We start from the raw sequence: 24,251 nt of genomic DNA, 5'->3' as shown, positions 1-24,251 counted from the left end.
CCTGTCTTACCCATCCTAGGTGTGACTATGAGAGCCACAAGAGGACAGTGGTCTTTTATCTGGGAGCAGATCTCTCCATCAAAAATCTTGGTTCCACCCCTAGCCTGGGAACCTCAGGGAGCGGCCCTCGAAATGGCAAAAAGACCCAAAAAATGACAAAAAGACAAAAAAAAAACAAAAAACTGAAATTTGGTTCCAAAAAAAAGTAATCTATACCTCTTTCCAATTTTGTCATATGACTTTTTTCCGTTATCCTTTGTAGACAACTTAGATTCAGGTAGCTAAAGAGGATAAAGATGACAACAAATTCTATGCAGTTTATTTCAGAAATTTTATTAAATACTTCCAATCTGTACATACTGGAATTGCTATACCAATGTAATATTTTACAGATTTTTTTCAAAGACTGAAAAACCAATTTGGAAAGTAAATGACAATAATGTGAGAGGAAATCTGAGAAAAATCATCAGTGAGGGAGAATGAGGTATCAGGACAAATTGTAAAAGAATGGTATTTAAAATTGTGTGACATTAGCTTAAAAGAAGACTAAACACAAAAACTCAATACACAAGAGTAGCCCTAGCATTTGGTTCTTGCTTTTTCTCTCTAACAAGCTCTCTTTCTCAATTCTTTTCATATCTCAGATACAGAGAGTTCACCCCCCAACCCCTACCCCCCACCCCCGCCACTTCCTGGCACACCATCTTCATTAGTCTGGACAAGCCTCTCTCGTGTTTTATTTTCCCTCCTCATTCCTGACACCCACTTCCCCTTCCCTTCCTTCACATGCCCCCACTCAAATATGCTTGATATATGTCTTTGAATAGGGAGGTAAGGTTGTTTCGTGTGTTTGTGTCTTTTTAATATATAAAAGGTACTGTGCTAAGATCCTATTCTAGGTCTTAAGTTTTCAGACTCAATATTCTGTTTTAAAGAAATATTTCAATTGCTATACATACATTTAATTTCTGCTTCTTACACTGTATTTCAAAATATATTCCGCCAGTGTTACTTATCCATCCCCTCATGACAGCTCCCCAACTCCCATAAACAATGCTGCAACGAACATCCTTGTCCATCTCCCTTACAAATCTGTAAGCATTTATCTGGACTGTATATCTGGGAGTTGAACTTCTGGATCAAAGGGCACACCTATGCTGCGTGTCATTTACTTCTATCACATTGCTATTCAGAATGGCTCTAGTATTTACACTTCTACCAGCAATGCGTGAGGATTCTCAACACTCCACATCCTCACCCACGCTTGGTATTACTTGCTTCTCTAAAATGGGACATCTCATTATAGTTTTAATTTGGATTCTTCTGACTGCAGTGATTTTAAACATTTCTTTGTATGCTTGTTGGCCATTCAGGCTTCTCATCTGTGAATTGCCTAGTCCTATCTTGTGCACTTCTTTTAATATTTTCCACTTGGGTCCTCTTATCTATTTCTTATTGATTTTGTCTCTGGTATACTTCTATGGGCGATAATGAACTTAGTGAGTTTTGAACTAGAACCTCTCATTCTGATATAGTCAAATTTATTATAATTTCATTTTATGGTTATATATTTAAGTCGTTCCTCACTTTTTGTTTGCAAAGATGGTGTTGGCTATTTAATCCTATTGATTTTATAGATTTAACTTTTAAATGTTTTAATCTCTCTGGCATCTACCTTTATATATGATACCTTGGTGGGTCTTTTTTTATGATCTCTATCAAGGAGTAAAACTGACTTCCCCTAGTTTCAGCTTTCTCTTCTGTACCTTTTCCATCTGGCAGAAGAGTTGCTAATGAGAACTGAAATTTCTCAAACAACCTACTATCCTAAGTACCATATATTGAGCACAAACTGTTTGACAGGCTCTTTGTCTATATTATTTTTACCCTCATGAAACCCTATTGAGGAAAATGTTATTACCTCTATTTAACTGATGAGCAGAACCAGACATAGAAAGATCAGGTGTCTTGGAGTTCCCATTGTGTCTTAGCGATAATAAACCCAACTAGTATCTATGAGGATGAGGGTTCAATTCCTGGCCTTGCTCAGTGGGTTAGGATCTAGCATTGCTGTGGCTGTGGTGTAGGCCGCCAGCAGCTGCAGCTCCAATTCAGCCCCTAGCCTGGGAACTTCCATATGCAGCAGGTGTGGACCTGAAAAGAAAAAGAGAAATCAGGTTTCTTGCCCAGTGTCACATCCAGAGTAAGCTCTTTCTGAACTCAACGCTCTTTCAACCACACTACAAAGCTCTTTTTTTTTTGTCTTTGGTTTTGGTCTTTTTTTTTGCTATTTCTTGGGCCGCTCCTGTGGCACATGGAGGTTCCCAGGCTAGGGCTCTAATCGGAGCCGCAGTCTCCAGCCTACGCCAGAGCCACAGCAACGCGGGATCCGAGCCGCATCTGCAACCCACACCACAGCCCACGGCAACGCCGGATCGTTAACCCACTGAGCAAGGGCAGGGACCGAACCCGCAATCTCATGGTTCATAGTCGGATTCGCTAACCACTGCGCCATGACAGGAACTCCACTACAAAGCTCTTAAATGTCTTCACTGAGTTTATTTTAATATTATATCCTCAGCGTTTATCAAAGGTTGATGAAGAAAGAAGAGAAACAATCTTGTCTCTTCTGCAAAGCCATTTTATTTGGCCATTTAATTGTAAAATGTCACTTTTCTTTTTTTTTTTTTTTTTTTTTTTCCAAAAGCATGGGCCATGTACCAGGGACTGTGCTAGAGCATTCAGTAGGGAATAGTGGACAATGGGAGGAGGAGACTCTTTGTATGATGACTATTTTGGGCTCTGTAGTAAAAGTGTCCTGAGCTCAGATGCAGCTTCATCTGTACTAGCTCTGTGACCTTGGCAATTGACTTTCTAAGCCTCAGTTTCTTATCCATAAAATTAAAATAGTCATAATAGACCCAGAACGAATGGTTGCTGTGAGTATTCTGTGTAACAGTGCATTCGAAGAGCTTAGCAGAGAGATTGGTATTCTATCAGTAGAATGATAAGTACGATCATTTTAATGAAATAAACAAATGATTATAGTAGAAAACTCTCTGATACAGGCATGCTTAAACTGCGTTATTGTGCAAAAAGAAAAAGTGTCTAAGTTAGATGGAGAGAAGAAGGTGGGAAGAATTTCAGGGCATGCTTCCCGGTGGAGCTAATCTTCACATTTCCTCAACTAAGGAATTACATGTTAGTTATTTTTAGATTTCAGTTCCGAGAACAATTTTTTCTCTTTGGGCAAAACAGCATGCTCCCTTTTACTTATGAATAAGATTTATATAACCTATTTATTCCTATCTTATAATGATCAGGAAGCTTACAGTCAAATTTAATACCCTATTTAAAGGGATTATATAAGTCTAGGGTTTAATTAAAATCCTTGATTATTTTTAACTTCCTTTTTATTTATTTATTTTGCTTTTTAGGGCTGCACCCGCAGCATATGAAAGTTCCCAAGCTAGGGGTTGAATCGGAGTTGCAGCTACCGGCCTATACAACAGCCACAGCAATGCAGGATTCTTAACCCACTGAGCAATGCCAGGGATCAAACCCATATCCTCACTGGATACTAGTAGGATTCATTATTGTTGAGCCACAACAGGAACTCCTCCTTTTTAAATTTTAATATTGTTATTATAAAAGAGTCATTTAAAAAATATTTGAAAGCAAGTATATTATAAATAATCTGCAAATAGTCTTTCCTCAAGAACTCTATGTAAATCTAATAATTTTCTTTTATATTTCAGGTGCTATGACCAGACGAAAGGAGTTCCCATACAGGGTACCATTAGACTTAGTCCCCAAAACAAAAGTCAAGAGGATTGTGAGTGTAAAAGGTAAATTAACAAGTGCCTGTGTGTGTGTGTGTGTGTGTGTGTGTGTGTGTGTGTGTGTGTGTGTGTGTCTTCTGTCTTTTCAGGGCCACACCTGCGGCATATGGAAGTTCCCAGGCTAGGGGCTGGATTGGAGTTGTAGCTGCCACCATACACCACAGCCACAGCAACACGGGATCCAAGCCCCATCTGTGACCTACACCATAGGTCACGGCAGCACTGGATCCTTAACCCACTTGAGCAAGGCCAGGGATCGAATCTGAGTCCTCGTGGATACTAGTCAGGTGCGTTAACCACTGAGCCATGACAGGAACTCCAACAAGTGCTATTTTAAATTTCTTATTTCACTTTGTGTTTCAGAGAAAACAAATATTTTCATAATTATCCTACTTGTCCTCTTCTTCTGTCCCCATGGGGGACCTCTAGGAGGACCCTATTCCTACTCCCACATTCAAACCCCTGACCATTCTTCCAACTGTCTTCTTCCACTGGCCTGATCTGAATGGAGAGTCATGTTCCCATGACAGGGGGTGGGGCTGTCACTGGCCCAAAAACGTCTCTAAAATGAGGTTGCAGCTGCTTCCAGATTTAAAGGACTTTCATGATCCTAGTGGCAGTCCTATTCCAGAGAAGGCTTTATGACCTGCAAATGGCCACAAGAAAGCAACACTGCTCTGCTAGAGTACCATTTGCACAAGTGGTATCTTTAGTAGGTTTTATCCCCTTATCTTCAGCCTTTAAAAATTCAGTGACCTATCATTAAAATAATAGAATGTCCTGACTACATTTTATCTCAGATAAAACCTTGGAACCACAGAATACTGGTAGTGGAAGGGACCTTTTTAACCATGTTCAACTGTGTTGTTGGATATACGAGAAAGCAGTTTTCCAGGATCTCATGATGAGTTATAGACAAAGTCCTCATAGCACTCACATAAAGTATTCACAGGTCAGACTCTCTGCTTTGCTGTGTGGAAGCAATTGATTCATAGGATTTATACTATCTAAAGCTATCAGTTGGAACGGCAACAAATTTACCATGCCCCCTATGTTGTAATCTGCCCACGGCATTACACCGTCTTACCCCCATATTTCAGTGGTATTTTTAAGCCTGTTTTTGGTGTTTCTTTTAAATCCATCTCCCAGAGTTCCTGTTGTGGCGCAGCAGAAATAAATCCGACTAGTATCCATGAGGATTTGGGTTCCATCCCTGGCCCTGCTCAGTGGGTCAGGGACCCAGCATTGCCATGAGCTGTGGTCTAGTTCGCAGATGTGTCTTGGATCCTGAGTTTCTGTGGCTGTGGTGTAGGCTGCCAACTGTAGCTCCAGTTTGACCCCTCTTCTGGGAATCTCCATAGACCATGGGTGTAGCCCTAAAAAGCAAAATAATAATAATAAATAATTTTAAAAAATAAATCTATCTCCATAACCAGATCTTTTTTTTCTCTCCCTAGTTCTAAGAAGTAATTCATGTAATGTATACATGTAAGGATAACCTGACCCCCTTGCTGTACAGTGGGAAAATAAAAAAATAAAATTAAATTAAATTTAAAAAAATAAGAAGTAATTCAACTGCTAGATAAAAAGAAAAGGATGGGAATGGTTGTACTTATCTCTATTTCAAATATGCTGTTATTAAGTTAGAAGTTGATAGAGATTGCTTGTATCTACTTTGACTTTGTTTTTTTTCAGGACTGCTTATAGGAGAGGTCATGTCTGCAGTTCTTAGTCAGGAAGGCATTGATATCCTTACTCACCTCCCCAAAGGGAATGCAGAGGCAGAACTGATGAGTATTGTCCCAGTATTCTATGTTTTTCACTACCTGGAAGCAGGAAATAATTGGAACATCTTTTCTTCTAACTCATTAGCTCAAAGACAGAACCTGCAGAAAAAATTAAGAGAAGGTAAAAAAAAATCTATTTCACACCTTGTACATTAAAAATCTTTGTGATTTTTTAAACGGATGATTTAATTAAACTAATATTTAAGTTATGAATTACACAAAAGCTTAATTATAAAAGCATTTCAGCCAAAAAAAAAATCATGAGGTGGACTCTATTACACAACTAAATACTGTTTGCTGTAGCATTTTGGCTTACCTCCCCAAAATGCCTGGATGAGAGACAAGACACCTGCATTCCAAATTCTACAGAGCACTTCCTTCCTTCTTGAATGAGCTCAGAATGTTCTACTTGATAATTCCCAATTCAAGCAATTCATATACTTCTTTTGCAAAGTTCAGTGTTGGCCACAGAGTATAAGCTTGCTGCCCAACACCAAAGGAAGTTTACCATTCCCAGGGGCTAATAAAGCCCTCTTTAAGTAGAAACGAGGGTCACTGAAGCACTGTGTTCTTTTCCGGGTGCCTCTTAGGCGTGGTGAGCGTCATGTCCTTTCGAAATGCTGACCATTCTTACAGCATGTGGAAGAGTGGAAGTGCTAGCACTTGGTAAGTAGAGATTTTGGCTTCCATTTTCATAGAATAGTTAATTAACTAAAGACTAACAACCTTAATGGAAACTCTGTTCATCCAGTAGCTCAGGCTAAAAGCTCATCCTTCACTGCCCTCTTTCTCTTATACGCCACATCTGATTCAGCAAGTACTTTTGGCCGCACCTCTGAAATATATCCTGAACTTTACTTCTCACCAACCCCAACACATCATCCTGGTCCAAGCCATTCCCATCTCTTATCTGGATTATGGCACTAGCTCCCTCTGGTCTTTCAGCTTTACCCTCTGCCCACCTTCAGTCTATACTCAACATAGCAGCTAGAATGACCCTGTGAAAACATAAGTTAGGTCATGCCTCAAAACCATTCAGGAGTAGCATTCCCAATCTGTCTCAGCAAGTTAAGAACCTAACATAGTCTCCATGAGGAAGACTATGATTAATTCCTGGCCTCACTCAGTTGGTTAAGGATCCGGTATTGCTGCAAGCTGCGGCATAGTTCTCATATGTGGCTCAGATCTGGCATTGCTGTGGCTGTGGTGTAGGCTCTATTCTGACTCCTAAGCTGGGAACTTCCATATGCTGCAGGTGCAGCCATAAAAAAAAGAAAAAGAAAAAAAAAAAAAAAGCATTCAGGAGCTTCCCATCTTACTTAAGGTAAAACTAAACTCCTGGTGTTCCCTGGTGGCTCAGCAGGTTAAGGACCCAGCATTGTCACTTCGGTGGCTTGGGTCACTGCTATGGCACAGGTTCAATTCCTGGCCCAAGAACTTCTGCATGCCACAGACATGGCAAAGAGAAAAAAAAAAAAAAAAAAAAAAAAAAAACCAACTAAACTTCTTACTCTGATCTACAAGGCCCTACATAGTCTGGCTCTATCTCACTTCTTTGATCATATCCCCTACCATTCTTTCATTCCACTTGAGCCCCACTGGCCTTCTTGCTGTTCCTCAAACATGCCAGCTATCCTTCTACCTCAGGGCCTTTGCACTGACTAGTCTCTCTTTCTCCTATTCCTGGGGAATACTTTTCCCTAGGTATCAGCATGCCTGGCTCCCTTACCTCCTCAAGTCTTTGCCAAAGGTCACCTTCTCAGTGAGGCCTCTGTTAATCATTCCAACTAAAATTGCACCCCATCTTAATACTTCATATCCTTCTCCACAATTTTCCTTTTCTCCTAAGAATTTATCCCTAACATTCCTACTTATCTCAATTATTGAATGTCTTATCACTAGAATGTAAGCTCCACATAGACAATCGTAAGTATTCCTAGTGCCTGGTACATGCCTGACATATATAGTAAGTGCTCAGTAAGTACTTGGTGAAGCACAATAACTTCCAAAATCCTGATGATTCGAGGGAAGGACAGTCTGAATTAATAAACCCTTATGGCAATCTATTTTCAAAAAATACTATCATGCTTTGATAAAACATTTAATAAAAACTCTGTGACAGATGGCTTTATAGAAACTACTGTATTAAACACTTTTAAGGGATTTTCAATCTAGAATAATTATCTTTAGGATTATGCCCTTTAACTATTACAGTCTCCAGGATTTCATCCTTGACCCTCTTATTTTCTGGACTTTCTCCTTGTGCAGTCTCACCTTAGCCCATGACTTCCATAACTCCTATGCAGATGATTCCTAATCAACGTCTCAAGGTCTGTCTTCTTTCCTGAGCCACAGATCTGTATTTCTGGGAACAAAGGCCCTTCAAACACACTCCATGACAAATTCATTCTTTTGTCCTTCTGTTCCCTTAATCAGTGCACAGCAATCCTCTGTATTTTGTCCTCCACTAACCAGGTTCAACTCCTCCATTCCTTTTGGCTCTATGTACAATCAGTCACCAAGTTTCAGACTGTACCTTAGAAATGGGTCTGATGACCCTGTGTGCCTGGCACATTTTAAAAGACACATTAGGAGTTCCCGTCGTGGCTCAGTGGTTAAGGAATCCGACTAGGAACCATGAGGTTGTGGGTTTGTTCCCTGGCCTCGCTCAGTGGGTTAAGGATCCGGTGTTGCCATGAGCTGTGGTGTGGGTTGCAGATGTGGCTCGGATCTCTCTCATTGCTGTGGCCGTGGTGTAGGCCGGTGGCTAAAGCTCCGATTTGACCCCTAGCCTGGGAACCTCCATATACTGCGGGTGCAGCTCTAGAAAAGACAAAAAAATAAAAATAAAAGACACATTAGGTCCCTGGAGAATAGCAACCAGAAGATAACACCCAGGGTGCAGGTAGTATGGGGTTGATGCAAACTGGAAATCACCACAGCAGGAGATGGAAACTAAACTCCCAGAAAACAGAAATCCCCATGAGAAGGTGCAGTAGTCTTCAGGAAAGCCCTCAAGCCTTTCAAGATTCTGAGCAAGACTGAGCGGATGGTATTCAACCAGAAACATAGAAACACTTGTGTACTGTCCTAGACCCAACTCTGCTAGTTCTTGGGAGAAACATATACATAGAAGAAAATGACCAAAACATGATTATTTTCCTTAAAAAAAAATAGACATTAGCAGAGATGAAGATTGCCTTTTGACTAAGTAATCATAATAATTAAAACTTCTTTGGGAGGTGGCAAGTTCTGCATCAATGGCATGGCTCAAAGGGAAGCGATAAACACTCCCGCAGATGTTGGGGAAGGAGATTCGGACTGCAGATAGGGATTTCAATCAGATAGCTTGTACAAATTTTACAATCAAGAACTTTATGTTTTTTTAGAATTTTATGATTTTTTAATTGAAATATAGTTCAATTACAATGTTCTGTTAGTTTCTGGTATATAACAAAATGATTATATACATATATATATGTATATATATGTGTGTGTGTATATATATATACGCATATGTTCTTTTTCAGATTCTTTTCCATTATAGTTTATTATAAGACATTGAATCTAGTTCCCTGTGCTATACAGTAGAACTTTATTGGTTCTCTATTTTATATACTGTAGTTGTATCTGCAAATCCCAAAGTCATAATTTATCTCTCCCACCCCCCTTGCTATCCCCTTTGGTAACTATAAGTTTGTTTTCTGTGTCTGTGAGTCTATTTCCATTTTATAAATAAATTCATTTGTATCATTTTTTTTTAGATTCCACAAATAGGTGATATGCGATATCTGTATGTCTGACATTTCTCTTGATATGATAATCTCTAAATCCATCCATGTTACTGCAAATGGCATTATTTCATTCTTTTTTATGACCAAGTAATATTCCATTGTGTATATACACCATATCTTCTTTATCCATTCATATACTGATGAACACTTAGGTTGTTCCCATGTCTTGGCTGTTGTAAATATTGCTGCTTTCAAACAATAATGTGCGTGTATCTTGTTCAATTAGAGTTTGGAATTTTATGATTTTTTTTTTTTGTCTTTTTTGTCTTTTTAGGGACTCACCCCTGGCATATGGAGGTTCGCAGGCTAGGGTTTGAATTGGAGCTGTAGCTGCTGGCCTACTCCACAGCCACAGCAATACCAGATCCGAGCTGCATATGCAACCTACACTGCAGCCCATGGCAATGCTGGATCCTTAACCCACTGAGCGAGGCCAGGGATCGAACCCAAAACCTCATGGTTCCTATCTGGATTCATTTCCACTGCGCCACGATGGGGAACTCCGGAATTTTATGATTTTGATCTTGCATATCTCATCTTCATGGGTCGGTGCTTTGACTCAAAACTATTTGTTTCACCACTATTGTCTTTAGAGACTAATTTTTTTAATCATCAGGCATCACTTTTCAGCTTGGGTGCAGGCTAACAGTATTGCAATCATAGAAGATGTACTGGTCACATTTGACTGTTTTTGGAGATCTTCCTAAAATCTTCCCAGCCCTTGTAAAATGGTGACAACTTACTCTGGAATTGCATGTTTTAAAACATTTTCTTTTAAAGAATAAATGTAGTATGAACTAAAACACACTAAATTGAAAACCAAAAGGGAAGCAATGTCTAAATATTTATTTATTTATGTCTCTAAGGTTAACTGCTTTTGCTTTAAGAGTACTTGGACAAGCAAGTAAATATATAGATCAAGACCTGAATTCAATTTGTAATTCTATATTGTGGCTGGTTGAGAAATGTCAACTAGGAAATGGATCATTCAAGGAAAATTCTGAGTATCAACCAATAAAATTACAGGTAAAGAAAACAAATGCAAATTAGCAATACTTTATTTACAAGTTTATGTTCTCATCCATTTTAGGAGGATGAAGAAGAAAGGGAAAAAATATATGTAGCCCTGCAAGAAACTCCTCTGGTGTACAGGTGAATAGAAAGTACAGGTGAATTTGAAAAGTCTCCCCTTCCTGCTCTTCAGACAATTAAGGATAAGTCAGATGAGTGAGATCTTAGACATCTGGTATGACAGGCATTAGTGGGTCACAGGGCACAAGTGCTAGAAACCTCAGAATGTATAAAATGTACTAATTTGTCCATGTACACTTGTTATGGAATCTGTACCTGAATTTCAGAGCATGCTTATATGTCAAGGCTGCAAGATGTTGTAGTGAAAGATGGAAGATCCTATCTACACTGTTAAAAAAGAGATGGGGTCAGTTTATTAAAAAGTACAACAAAGTGTTATTTGAGATTGGAATCCATTGACATATTTGAATTACAAAATCTCTGAAATACTGCTACAGTGTCTTCCACTCGTCAGAATGGTTTTTTGGTTTGGTTTTGTTTTGGTTTTGTTTGTTTGTTTGTTTAGGGCTGCACCTGCGGCATAGGGAAGTTCTCCGGCTAGGTGTCAAATCAGAGCTGCAATTCCCAGCCTACACCAATGCCAGATCCAGGCTGCATCTGCAGCTAAGCCGCAGCTTGCAGCAACCCTGGATCCTTAACCCACTGAGCTAGGCCAGGGATTGAACCTGTGTTCTCATGGATACTATCCGGATTCCTAACCAGATAGAGCAACAATGGGAACTTCTGGGTTTTTTTTTGCTTATTTGTTTGTGGATTCAACAGCTTTTATTTATGTATTTATTTTGCTTGCCCCAGTCCCATCCCTTTTATACAAGACACCAGAGGCCACCCTGGCTGACCAGGGTACCATAGTGGTTCTCTTTTGCCATAATAGCAGATTACAACTCCCACCAAGTATGGGGGCAACTGACATCATCTAGATGCTATTTGAAGAGTAAAATAGTACAACATTTTTTTCTTAAGATCCCACCCATCCATCAACTATCTGCATCCATTCAACAACCATTCAGTGAGCAGCTAAAACATGCAAGGGCCTCTGTGGGGCACCATGGGGGAGGGGAGTAGACCAGAGAGTATCCCTGCCACAAAGGAGCTCACACACTGGAGGGAAAGTAGGGTGTAAATACTGACACCTCTAATCAAGATATAAGTGTGTGTGTGTTCATTTATTTATTCAATAAATATGTATTATACAATACATATTAAGGGTACTAAGTGCTACGTGGTAGGGACTCAACAGTGAACAAAACAGGTGTGGTCACTGAGACCGCGGAGGTTACAACCTAGCAAAGAAGCAAGACATTGAGTAAGTGGTTTCAAATGTGTGACACATGTTAAGAAAAGGGAAACATAGTTTCTTTGAAAGCAGGAGATTCAACCTAGATAGGAGGAGTTGAGAAAATTAGTTAACCAGGCTTCTGGGAGCTAGGCAGCAGAGAGGCAGGCAGAGTGTTCCAAGTGGAGCAAACAGAATGCCTGTTATTTTGAAGTGGGGAGAGGGTGGTTTGTTTAAAGAGCTGGAGACTATAAGCTAGAGGTGAGTGGCATGAAATAAAGCTGGAGAGGTAACAAGATCACTTCCCAAAAGGTCTTATAAACGTTGCGATGGAATGTCAGTGCTTTAAGAGGAAAAAATATGGGAGCACAGAGGCAGAATAGTGCTTCATAGAGGAAATGGCATTTTACCAGGGTCTTGAAGGTGAGGGTGAACTGTAAAGTAGAGCCTTGAATCTGGATGGAGAGATGGGGGAGAGAAGAGCAAGTGAATGCATTTAGTAAGACTCAGAGCTTAGAGAAAATGCAAGCAGCCCATCTGGAGTGCCTGAAGGACGAGAGGGAGCGTAGGCCCAAAGTGGAGGTTAGAGCCAGGTCATTTCACTTTGAAGACACTATTTCACTCTCCTTTTTGAACATTGCTTGTTTTCAGGGTACCTTGCCTATTGAAGCACAAGAGAACACCTTGTATCTTACAGCCTTTGCTGTGATTGGAATTAGAAAGGCTTTTGATCTGTGCCCCCTGATGGTAAGTAAGAGTTTTCTTTCTCCAACACCCATCATCTAGTTCTGTACCATATGCTGGAGGGGGTGGGGCACATTGAAAATAACTTTAGCTCCACAATTTAAGGATTTCATAGTTATGATCAGTATTAAAGAACATCTAGTCCCACCCACTCACTGTCAGTTGAGAAAACTGAGATCTGTAGGAAAAGTGTATCTGATTGTCCTGTGTATCTGAATCATAGAGCTGGGGCTAGAATTGATAACTTCTGACCCCATGTCCCCAGCCTCCTTCTCTTACCTCTGCTTAATCTCGGGCTGTGAATGTGACTGTTGTTTCATAACCTGGAAAACCAGAGTTCTTCTGTATTCTCTATGTCGTGGAACTGCAGAGGATGCCCCATACCATGTTTGCTGCCTGGGGTTTTGCTGTTTCATTTGTTTGGAAGCTGAAGGGAGAATGGAAAGAATGCACTTAAGTAAATCAACATAGAAGATTTCCAAGGTTAACAGAGATGAGACCCTGATAAGGAAGTAAATTAGACCTGTCCTTCAAACCAGCATACAGAACTGAGACGGAAAAACCCAAGGGGATTTATAGGACTCAGATCACAAAACAAAATGATTTTTTAGTTTAGTTCAAGAGAATCATTGTATACATACACACATGCATATATATATTCAATAAGACAAAATAAACAAGGAAGAGTTGGCAGCGCCTGGTGGAACATGAGTAAGAGTCAGATGGAGCTGGGGGAGAAGGTGCCAGGCAAAGTGTTAGCAGCATTGCGCCATGAGGCCTCCTCACCTGCTTACCCAAAATAACTATTTTAATTGTCTCAGGATAAAGTAATAGAGACTATTTTCCCAGGAATCCTTAAGATCTAAAAGCACTTTGGCAGCTTGGCTCTTTTTCTGCTCCTGATCATTGTATTTAGTAAAACTCCTTTTGAAAATGTGAATCTGCCTCAGCTCTGTTGGGGAGGATTGGGGAAAGCCGTGTCTGTGCTTGGTGCTGCTTCTCCCTGGAGACGAGGTCTAATGTGGGACACAGAAACTAAGTGGGAAAAACCTCTTCAGATGAGGGGCGGATTCAGAAGCAAAAAGTTTAACCCAGTGTGGACCATCTTGTTTTCACTTTCAGGTTGTGCTCTGTTCCTTCTCCTGGAGGGATTTGCTGTAGGGAGACACCATCCATCTCCTCTAGGACATTTCTCTTTCTACTCTTCCTCTTGCCTGCCCCAGCGGGGTACAACCAGAGGATAGTTCTCATCAGTTGATTGGTCAACACTTGACAAAGAAACTTACGTATCCTCTGCTCTTGTTCCCAGAAAATCAGCATGGCTCTAACTAAAGCTGACACCTTTCTGCTTGAAAATACCCGCTCAACCCGGAGCACCTTTGCACTGGCTATTGCCGCTTATGCTCTTTCCCTGGGAGATAAATCACACCCACAGTTTCGTTCAATTGTCTCAGCCCTGAAGAAAGAAGCTTTGGTTAAAGGTATGACTTGTTCCCGACGTGTATTTGTCAAGTGTCTGCTAAGCTTGTAGCATCTGCTAATTCTGGGAAGGGGTAGCGGGATGTAGAGTAGAATGAGACAATCCCTGCCCTCAAGGAACAAACCATCACAACACAATGCAGCAAGCCCCGTTATTCATTTAGTCACTCATTCATCATTCCTTAATTCAACAAATATGTATTGAGTACCTCCTATGCACAAGGCACTGTTCTAGGCTACAGGGATAAAGCCAAAAACAAACAAACAAAAAACCAGGCCTTCATGAAACTTACATTCCAGTTAGGAAGAGACAAACAGGATAAATTACTAAAATATGGCATAGAGTGAATAGGTAAGTGATGACTGATATGAAGAAAAATAAAGCAGGGAAGAGAGAGGGGCCGGGAGGTGGGTTGTAATTTCAGAGAGAATGGTCAGGCTTAAGCCTCACTGAGAAAAGGGTATTTGAATCAAGATCTGAAGGAGCTGAGAAAGCAGGCTGGTGGCTCTCTGGAAGGGTGTTTCTCAGTGGAGAAACACCTTAGCAAGTGCTTGAATTAGGAGAATGCCTGGTGCTCCAGGAAAGACCAAGAGGCCAGTGTGGCTAGAGAGAATCGAGATGAGGGTAGGAAGTGATATCAGGGAAGGAAAGAGTAAGGAAGTACCATGACCTTGGAAGTCATGACAGGGGCCCTGCAGGACTCCTGCATACAGCTGTGCACCATACAAAGCACCCAAGCAGGTAGGTGAACTGAGGCTGAAATCCAGTCTGTGCTCCTCTCTGCCAGCCATGCACCCTGGTTTGGGTCAGCTTGTACCCAGAGCAAGAAGTGCCTGAGTCTCATTCACATCAAGGTGCTATGGGGCCATCGTGAGTCCCAGAAGAGTGCATGACCTGGCTTGTAGCATACCATGTTGACTGCAAAGATATGCATTTCATTTTGAAGAGTAAGGTTATTGCTTCTATGGGTCAAGAGTATAGAAATAGAGGGGTTCCTGTCATGGCTCAGCAGAAATAAATCTGACTATTATCCATGAGGACGCAGGTTCAATCCCTGGCCTCGCTCAGTGGGTTAAGGATCCGGCGTTGCTCTGAGCTGTGGTATAGGTCGCAGATGCAGCTTGGATTCAGCGCCTGTGGCACAGGCTGGCGGCTACAGCTCCAATTCCACCCCTAGCCTGAGTACCTCCATATGCCATGGGTGTGGCCCTAAAAAGACCGGAAAAAAAAAAAAAAGTAAAGAAATAGAGAGAAGCACTGGTCATTGGCCAATGTGCCTGGACCAGTAGTGACATATTTGAGCACTTCTGAGCCCTCTCCTGGTTAAAGTTTTCTAAAAGTTTAATAAATCTTACATGAGGTTTATCACCATCTACAAAATTTGACTTCTGTCATCGTTTAAAAATAACTGATTCTTTATACCTCAAAACCGCTTGTATAATACTTTTAAAATAACACAAAAGAAATGTCTTGGGTATTATAAGAAATGAATCATAAAATCATAGAATTTAAGAGCTAAAAGGAAACTTAATAAATCAAATAATATTTGAGCTGAAAGTATCTTTAAGAACCAAAACTTTGGAGTTTCCGTCGTGGCGCAGCGGAAACAAATCCGACTAGGAACCATGAGGTTGCAGGTTCAATCCCTGGCCTCGCTCAGTGGGTTAAGGATCCGGCGTTGCTAAGAGCTGTAGTGTAGGTTGCAAACGCGGCTCGGATCTGGCGTTGCTGTGGCTGTGGCATAGGCCGGCAGCAACAGCTCGGATTAGATCCCTAGCCTGGGAACCTCCGTATGCCGTGGGGTGTGGCCCTAAAAAGACCAAAAAAAAAAAAAAAAGAACCAAAACTTTCATTCTAAATATAGCCTCCAGAGAGAAGAAAACATTTTGTTCAAAGTTATACAAATAATGTTATTATGAATAGTAAACAGACACATAGAAATTTTGACTAATCTAATCAAAAAAGATTTCCAAATATGCTTTACTGGCTTCTTAAAATAGTTGTTCAAAAAGGATTTGTGGTGACAGGTCCAAATTATTAGATCGATAAAAATATATATAATTTAGAAACAAATTTATGAAAAGTGCTGCATCTATGAAATTGTCTTTAGTGTTTTAAATTGGGAGGAGATAATAGAAGACTAAACTAAAGCTTTGGGTGTGATCTCATAATTTCTAGGATGTAGGGGTGTTTTTTTTTTTGGTTTTTTTTTTTTTTTTTTTGGTCAGGGAGAAAAGTTCTCTATTTTCTAGTGTCCATAATAGTAGTAAGCTTTTATGTGTATGGTGCTTCTGGTTTATAAAAAAGTTTCATTTGATATCTCACTTGATTTGCACTGCCAGGAAGAAAGTACTGTATACACTTTGGGAACCTGAGTCCTACAGAACTAAAAGAATGTGTCCAAGTTGACAGCTCAGTTAGTAGTAGAGTAGAGATTGGAACCTGGGGTGTGAATTCCCAGTTTATTGCCCTTTCCACTCTACCATACTACTGCTCCCTACTACATGTAGACATTCCATGCTGACTTTTCTAAATAAAGACAAACAGCCCTGTATTAAGGGATCTCGTTTGTATTCATCACCTTGAGAAAGTTCTTCTTACAAAAGAGTAAGATTCTGGGAGTTCCCACCATGGCACAGCAGAAACAAATCTAACTGGGAACCATGAGGTTTCAGGTTCGATTCCTGGCCTTGCTCAGTGGGCTAAGGATCTGGCATTGCCATGAGCTCTGGTGTAGGTGGCAGACGCAGCTCAGATCTGGCATTGCTATGGCTGTGGAATAGGCTGGCAGCTGTAGCTCCAATTAGACCCCTAGCCTGAGAATCTCCATGTGCCTCTGGTGTGGCCGTAAAAAGCAAAAAAAGCAAAAAAAAAAAAAGTTTAAAAAAAGAGTAAGATTCTAGACACCTGCTAGAATTGTTATGCCAAATTCACACTGTTCATCATATTAACCCGGATGATTTGTTGATGTTCAGGTAATCCACCCATTTATCGTTTTTGGAAAGATGATCTTCAAAAGAAAGACAGATCTGTACCTAACACTGGTACAGCACGTATGGTAGAAACCACAGCCTATGCCTTACTTACCAGTCTGAACTTGAAAGACATGAATTATGTTAACCCAATCATCAAATGGCTATCGGAAGAGCAGAGGTATGGAGGTGGCTTTTATTCCACCCAGGTAACAGTTCTTTCTCTTGTTTCATCCTCCTAAAGACATTGTTAGCGCTTCGCACCACACATTCCACACTCCTCTGGCCTCTATGCTTCTGTCACCAAAAGAGCATAAGAAAGATATGAATAAATGACTAGAATAAAGGACCCTGAGAGATTATCTGCATTGGCACCTTTCTCATACAGAGGAGGAAGTCAGCCCCCAGAGCTTCATTCAGGAAGTTAGTGGTAGAGCCAAAATCAGAATTCATGTCTCCTGACTCTAAGCCCAGTACTTCCTTTATGATTCTTAATTACCATGAAGGGTTAGGAGGGTTTTCAGCAATTATGCTAAATCCTAACTAATAAACAGTGGCTGCCATGCAGACAAAGGTACTGATATTCCCTTCCTCAAAACTACGTAAAAAGTGAGAGGAATAATGATTATTAATATGTTTCTCTGTCTCTACCAATGTAAACTCATTTGAGTATATATAGTTTACATTATAACTATTATGTAGTTGTATAATATAATCTACATTCAAGTTCGTCTCAAATATCAGTATCTTCCCTGTTCCCTGGATGCTCGGTCAATGACGATGCAGTGTGTCATTTAGAGCTGGAGGGGTCTTTCAGGATGACCTTAGTGATCGTTTAATCCAGGGAGGCAAATGGTTTCATCCTGGGCACAACTGGAGGCTTAGCAGGAAAGAGGGCCTCACTGATTAGCACTGGCTACATGGATATGGGTAGAGGGAATAGACATGAATTTGCTATCTCTTGATCTAACCACTTTTCCTAATATTGCAGATGAGGAAGAGGAGGTCCAAAAAAAAATTGAATTCTTCCATTTATCCCTTTAACACATACTTGTTGAATGGCTACCATGTGTGTAGCTACTAATTATAATGGGTGTCAAGAAAGATATACTACTTGCCCCCATGAATCTTACATTGCAGTGGGGAAGGCCAATGATAAACTGTACATAAAAATATTGTAAATTGAGATGAATGCTCTAAAGGGCAGAAGGGAAGAACATTAAAACAGAAAAATGGAAAGGGGGAGCTTCTTTGTGTCTTCACTGTGGAGATATTTAAGCTGAGACTTAAGGATGGGATGGAGATACAGAGCCATGCAGGGAGTTGGAGGCATTCTGCAAAGAGCAGCTTTCCTGAGGTCGTGTGCTCAGGACATGTAGAGAACCTGGCTCTGAGGCCACACTTCCTCCCTCTCTCTGCTAACAGCAGCATCCTTACTGGGGGAGGGAGAGAGCATCCTTCCACCTCCACACAGGGATCCTCAACCAGTTTCCCTCAGCCAGCCTCATCCCCAGGCAATGCTGACTCACCCTCTCATGAGGTTATGTGTCAACAGGGAGTATATAAATGAGTGAACCTATTTTTGTGCCTTGCTGATTATTAATAGGATACAATCAATGCCATCGAGGGCCTGACAGAGTATTCACTCCTGATTAAAAATTTCCTCTTGAATATGGATGTCAAAGTTTCTTACAAGCATAGAGGTGACTTCTACCATTATAAAATTACAGAGAAGAATTTCATTGGGAGGCCAGTAGAGGTAAATAATGGATTTTTTTATAATATTTTATAACTGGATGGGACCTTTGAAATCATCTGTTCCACCTTTCTTTTACAAATGTAACTATTCACTCCTTAAAATGTAAATTAGTACCTCCTATGTCCCAAGCAGGGGTTCTTGTTCTGCCCTGGGCACTGGGGATTCATAAGTAAAACACAAAGAACCCTTGTAGTGTGAAGGAGAGAGTCGTTTAGACAAACACTGAAAAATAGGATCTTTGCTAGGGAAATGGACAGAGTGGAGCCTCGTGGGCCAGGCTGAGAGGTGGGAAGAGTTTGTCAAATGCATCCTGGTAGGCAGTTTAAATTTGGAAGAATCAGAAGGAGTTGGCCAGGTGAAAAAAAAAAAAAAAAGGAAGAATATTCCACATATAGAGAACAGAACACACAAAAACTTGGCAGTAGAGTAAGAGAGAAAACACATTGGGGAATCTGCCAGTGGTTCTGCGTGATCCCAGTCACACACGCAGTCTGTGGCCAAATTTGAAATGGCTTCAACAATGTGCCCCATGTCCTTTGCTACTACCAGAGTTTTTAAAATGAAAACCTCAGTAGATGATGAGAATTTCCCAAAGGAAAAAACGCATTGGAAAAACCAGGTTCTGTATCAGTAATAGTAGCTGTCAGTTTACAGCTGCTAATACGTATTTTTCTAATTACCACATTTTAGATTATTTTAAGGTATATTTAAATACACTAATAACTGGAAATAGTTCTTACTGCCCACAAGTCTGTGTTTGTGAAAAGCAAATCTGCATGAGAAATAATATTGAATGCAAAAATCTTTCCAGGTGCCTCTCAATGATGACCTTGTTGTGTTCAGTACTGGACAGAACAGTGGCTTGGCTACAGTGCATGTGAGTATTTCATGATGAGTGGACTTAATTGGGGTTAAGAAACATATAAGAAGGTTGACTTTGCCACAAAGTTACAGAAATCTGGGCTTGGGTAACCATGACTAAAGTAAGTCATTTATTATTCTTTCTAGCTATCTTGGTAGGTATCCCCACAATTTCTAATCTTTATATGTATGTAGTCTCTGTATTTATGTAAATTAGATGTATATAATTATATATAGAGAGAAATAATTTTATGTTTCTGTATATATACATGACATGTAGGTATGTACACACTCACATATATACGTGGATGCTGTGGTCAGTATGGTCTCATTTCATTTATTCAGCATCATTGGGGAATGATGTATACATGTAAGGGCTTAAGTTTCCTCTATTTTAACCATAGACTGCATGGACACACATAAACAGCTTAGAAAAACTTGTAACTGCCAGATGCCTAAAATAAAGTAAACTCAGTATGCTGAGTGTTCTGAGCATAAATTAACATTCTATTGATTATTTAATTGTGAGCTCATCTTTAGTACATTTATTCTTTCAAAGATGGTTTACAGGATTGCAGGGGAGTTCCTTGGTGGCCTAGAGGTTAAGGATTTAGCATTGTCACTGCTGTTTGATCCCTCATGCCACAAGCGCAGCTAAATAAATAAGACTGCATGAGGGTCGAGGAGATGGATGGTCCACTTTTCTGTCATTTTTAGTTGCTACTTTGGGCAGCATGTCTGCCCGTCCATGTACACCTATAATTTATTGTTACTGCAGTGGTTTGTGGGCTAGAGAAAAACAAACTTCATGATCTTGGAGTGCTATGGGTAAAATTAGAGTGTATAGACACGAGGATGAAAGTCTTAAAAACTTTCCTATAGAGTGAGGTGCTCAGATTTGACTGCCTGGGATTTGAACCAAGGTTCTGCTTGGACTGAGGTGGTTTTTTGCTTACTTTGGGATTCTCACTATGTTTCAAATGGAGTTTCTGAAAGTCCAGTTGCTGGGAAATTAATGTATACCATTTGCATTGGATGATGAAAGAACATCAAGCTTCCCACTTGCAGCCACAGTACTGTCTGAATACCTTTTCTACTCCCCATTTTAAATAGAATCTTCTTGTTCACTTGTCCCAATATAGGTAAAAACTGTGGTTCACAAAACCAGTACCTCTGAGGAAGTTTGCAGCTTTGATTTGAAAATCGAAATCCAGGATATTGAAGGTAAAAGAGCGTGATTTACCCTATCATTTTGGCTAAGCATGAAGAATGCCAAAGAGCTTCCCTGATTAGGAAAACCATGCTAAATTAAAAAAAAAAAAATTCTTAATCAAATTCTTCAAGCAGTTGACATCTGAGTAAACATTACTGCCATTTATTATCATAGAGGTAACTTTAATATTAGTTGGAAATTGATATTAATTAACAATAAATAAGCTAGATGTATGCACTACTAATCTGGAAATTGTTTTGACTAAAAGTTACTTTTAATAATATAACTAGTTGTAAAGCTACAGAAAGGTCTCAGAACCTTGAATTTCTGTTACTTTTGTGGCAGCGTTCCGTTCCCGGGCCCTGAGTGTCTCTCACCACTCTGTTGGGTTTTTATCCCTTACCCTTTCTGTATTCCAAGGGATCTGGCAAGTGCACATTTCTCTGCCCACATCTTCAATTTGCTCTCCCCAGGACTTGTGATCTTTTCTTAGTGTTCCTGTCTTTTTTCTACCTATGGCCCTTAGATCCCTCTTCTGATGGGTTGGTTCTCCCCTCCCAGCCCAGAAGCAAATCCACTCACACACCCCAGTCCTCCCTTACCCATGGCCCCAGGGACAGGGTGTGTGCTGTTCCTCTGCCCTGATGGCATCGGTCTGTGGCTCAGAAATCTGTTCCTACAAGAAATTTCCAACTTCCAGCAAATCCAAGCATCAGCTCCTCCTCCCTGCTACCTTCTCCAAACACGTTAGCAACACATTTACCTTAAATGACTCCTTCCTTAAATTATAAATTCTTGGAGAGCAAGGAACTGTTCTAATGATTTCAAGACTTCCTGGGATTGTCAGTAGCCACAAATCTCAGTTAAAATCATTGAAAGTACCAACTTCCAAATCACAAATCATTTTTTAAGTGTGTTCAGAGATATGCTCATTAATGATTCTGTTCTTACACATTCCAAAACAGTTACAAAACAGTTTACTTTTATTTTTGTTTGTTTGTTGTATGTGCCAGCATCCAGCTACAGCAGCTCAGAATACAAGCGCATAGTGGCCTGTGCCAGGTGAGCCCATTTCCTCCAAGGCGAGAGTAAACTTCAAGATCTCATTTCTGCCAGAGTATTACCTCTCCAAATCTTTTTGAATTTTAAGAATGTCCAGAAGATGCAAAATTGCCTACTTTTCAAATGTGGAACATAGGTATTCGTAAATAGCTACTTACTGTACAGAACAGCTTTGTTTTGCTTGTATATAGTTTTCCCTCCCACTTTTGACCTTCTTCTAATTCAAACGCTATACTATTAATTTGTCTTCCAGAAAGGTAGAGGTGTGATATATAAATATTAGGAAAAGAGCAAAGGATTCTTTGAGAAGCAGCTCCTACTTTCTTAGAAAAATCACATTCGCCCAGCAAAATCCCTGGCCGCTGCCAGCTAGCCAGGGATTCTCAAGTCAGGTTGCACTTTGAATTTAGCTGGAGAGCTTTTAAAACTATACAGAACTCCACCTTACCCCTGGAGGTTCTAAGGGTAGCCAGCGTTGAGAACTACAGATGCCGAATCCTTAGCTAACTCCAAGGCCTGAATTGGCTACTCTCCTCATTTCCTATTGCTTATTCCTATGGTATAACAATTTACCATAAATGTAATATCATAAAACAGCCCAAATGTATTATCTTATAGTTCTGGAAGTCAGAAGTTCTAAAGTCAAGGTGTTATCGGGGCCATGTTCATTTTGGAGGCTCTAGGGAAAATCCAAGTCCTATTCTTTTCCAGATTCTAGAGGCACCTGCTTTCCTTGGCTGTGGCCCCTCCCTCTATCTTCAAAGCCAGCAGCACAGCATCTTCCAGTTTCTCTCTCTGACTCAGACCCCTGCTTCCATCATCATCTCTCCTTCTCTGACTTTCCTGCTTCTTTCCCTTATAAAGACCCCTGTGATTACACTGGGCCCACCCAGATAATCAGGAGAATCTCCCAAGTTCAAGATCCTTAACTTAATCATACCCTGCAAGTCCCTTTTGCTGTGTAAAGTAACAAATCCACAAGTTCAGGGGATGGACATCTTTGGGGCCATTATCCCACTTAAAAAAACACCATCCCAAAGTGTTTATGAATATATATGGTTTTGAAAATATGTATATGTCTATATACACATATATATATACTCATACACTCTGTGTGATCATTAATGTGTGTATATATTTATCTTAATGATCACACAAAGTGTATGAGTTAATGGCACAGCCAGGACTAGAACACAGACTTCTTTCTTATTTCCACCATCTCTTAGTACCTCTTCTTCTGTTCTATTTCCTTAATTCTTCCTGTTCTCAACACCAGTTACCTCTGTGACTGATATTTTGCTGTTTTTACTTATGATCTTACACATGATGCAAAGCACTCAGGATGGGTAGCTTAGAAATTCCATGGAGGAGTTCCCGTTGTGGCGCAGTGGTTAACGAATCCAACTAGGAACCATGAGGTTGCAGGTTCGGTCCCTGCCCTTGCTCAGTGGGTTAACGATCCAGCGGTGCCATGAGCTGAGGTGTAGGTTGCAGACGCGGCTCAGATCCCACGTTGCTGTGGCTCTGGCGTAGGCCAGTGACTACAGTTCTGATTCAACCCCTAGCCTGGGAACCTCCATATGCCGCGGGAGCGGCCCAAAAAAATAGCAAAAAGACAAAAAAAAAAAAAAAAAAGAAATTCCATGGAGTTGTGTCATAAATTAGAGCTAAAAGATTTTAGGGTGATATGATGATACCCTTACTTTAGAGGTAAAGAAACCTCACCAAGAGGTGAAGTAACCTGCCAGGTTCTCACAGAATCAGAGGCAGAGCTAGGGCCTCAAACCCCAGACCCTGACACCCAGTCCAGTTTCTAAACTGCTTCCTTCCATCAGTGTAATATTAGACCCCTGACCTCAAGGAATAGCACATTATTTATCAACATCTGCTTCCCAGCATTGCTCAGCCTCGCCTGTGGTCCCCAGCCCAGGCATTCTCTTCTCAGAAATCCTTCATCACTAGCCTGCTCGAAATCCTTCCTTCCTTCCTTCCGTCCTTCAGTCTCTGCTCTCTGTTCCCCCTCACACACACCCTTCACTCCCTTAAGGGCCTATTACCTTATCCCAGACAGCTTTCTTTCTGCTAATTGCCATTCCTACTCTTGGGTACCTCTCTTCTCTGGAAGGGGTATGATAATGGTTTAAACCCATAGCACTTGTCACAGGGAGGTATGAGGTTCTGGGCAAAGCTGGAGTCCACCTATGGGACCTAGAGGGAGCACCCTAAGTGGAAATGAGAAGGGCTCTCTGGGAGTGGAGCTGGACCCCTGTGGACCAGCCTCTGCCGTGAAGGATTCACATGAACCTTCAGTAAATCACTTAACTTCCCTGGGCCTCTTCTATAAAGCAATGATAGTGGACTATCTGATC

General features: G+C 40.6%; 1 protein-coding gene across 22 annotated transcripts in view; it reads left to right on the top strand.

The window, feature by feature from the left end:
* The window catches only part of C5 (complement C5), a 137,560-nt gene that overhangs the window by 99,704 nt on the left and 13,605 nt on the right, over positions 1-24,251 (top strand). For all 22 annotated transcript variants that reach the window (XM_085011285.1, XM_085011204.1, XM_085011216.1 and 19 more), the window contains 11 exon segments: positions 3,759-3,848; positions 5,538-5,750; positions 6,220-6,295; positions 10,290-10,449; positions 12,443-12,538; positions 13,845-14,016; positions 16,991-17,196; positions 18,594-18,746; positions 19,558-19,623; positions 20,750-20,831; positions 21,834-21,882. In XM_085011285.1, coding sequence (XP_084867411.1) covers positions 3,759-3,848; positions 5,538-5,750; positions 6,220-6,295; positions 10,290-10,449; positions 12,443-12,538; positions 13,845-14,016; positions 16,991-17,196; positions 18,594-18,746; positions 19,558-19,623; positions 20,750-20,831; positions 21,834-21,882 — 1,363 coding nt within the window.

Source organism: Sus scrofa, chromosome 1 (assembly GCF_054392235.1).
Source record: "Sus scrofa isolate SSC_HxYL_T2T_F1_AM1 chromosome 1, Sscrofa_HxYL_maternal_Yorkshire_Landrace_v2.0, whole genome shotgun sequence".
Classification (NCBI taxonomy): Eukaryota; Metazoa; Chordata; class Mammalia; order Artiodactyla; family Suidae; genus Sus; species Sus scrofa.
The sequence above is the reverse complement of the archived record's forward strand: the minus strand, read 5'-3'. Positions and strand labels throughout refer to the sequence as shown.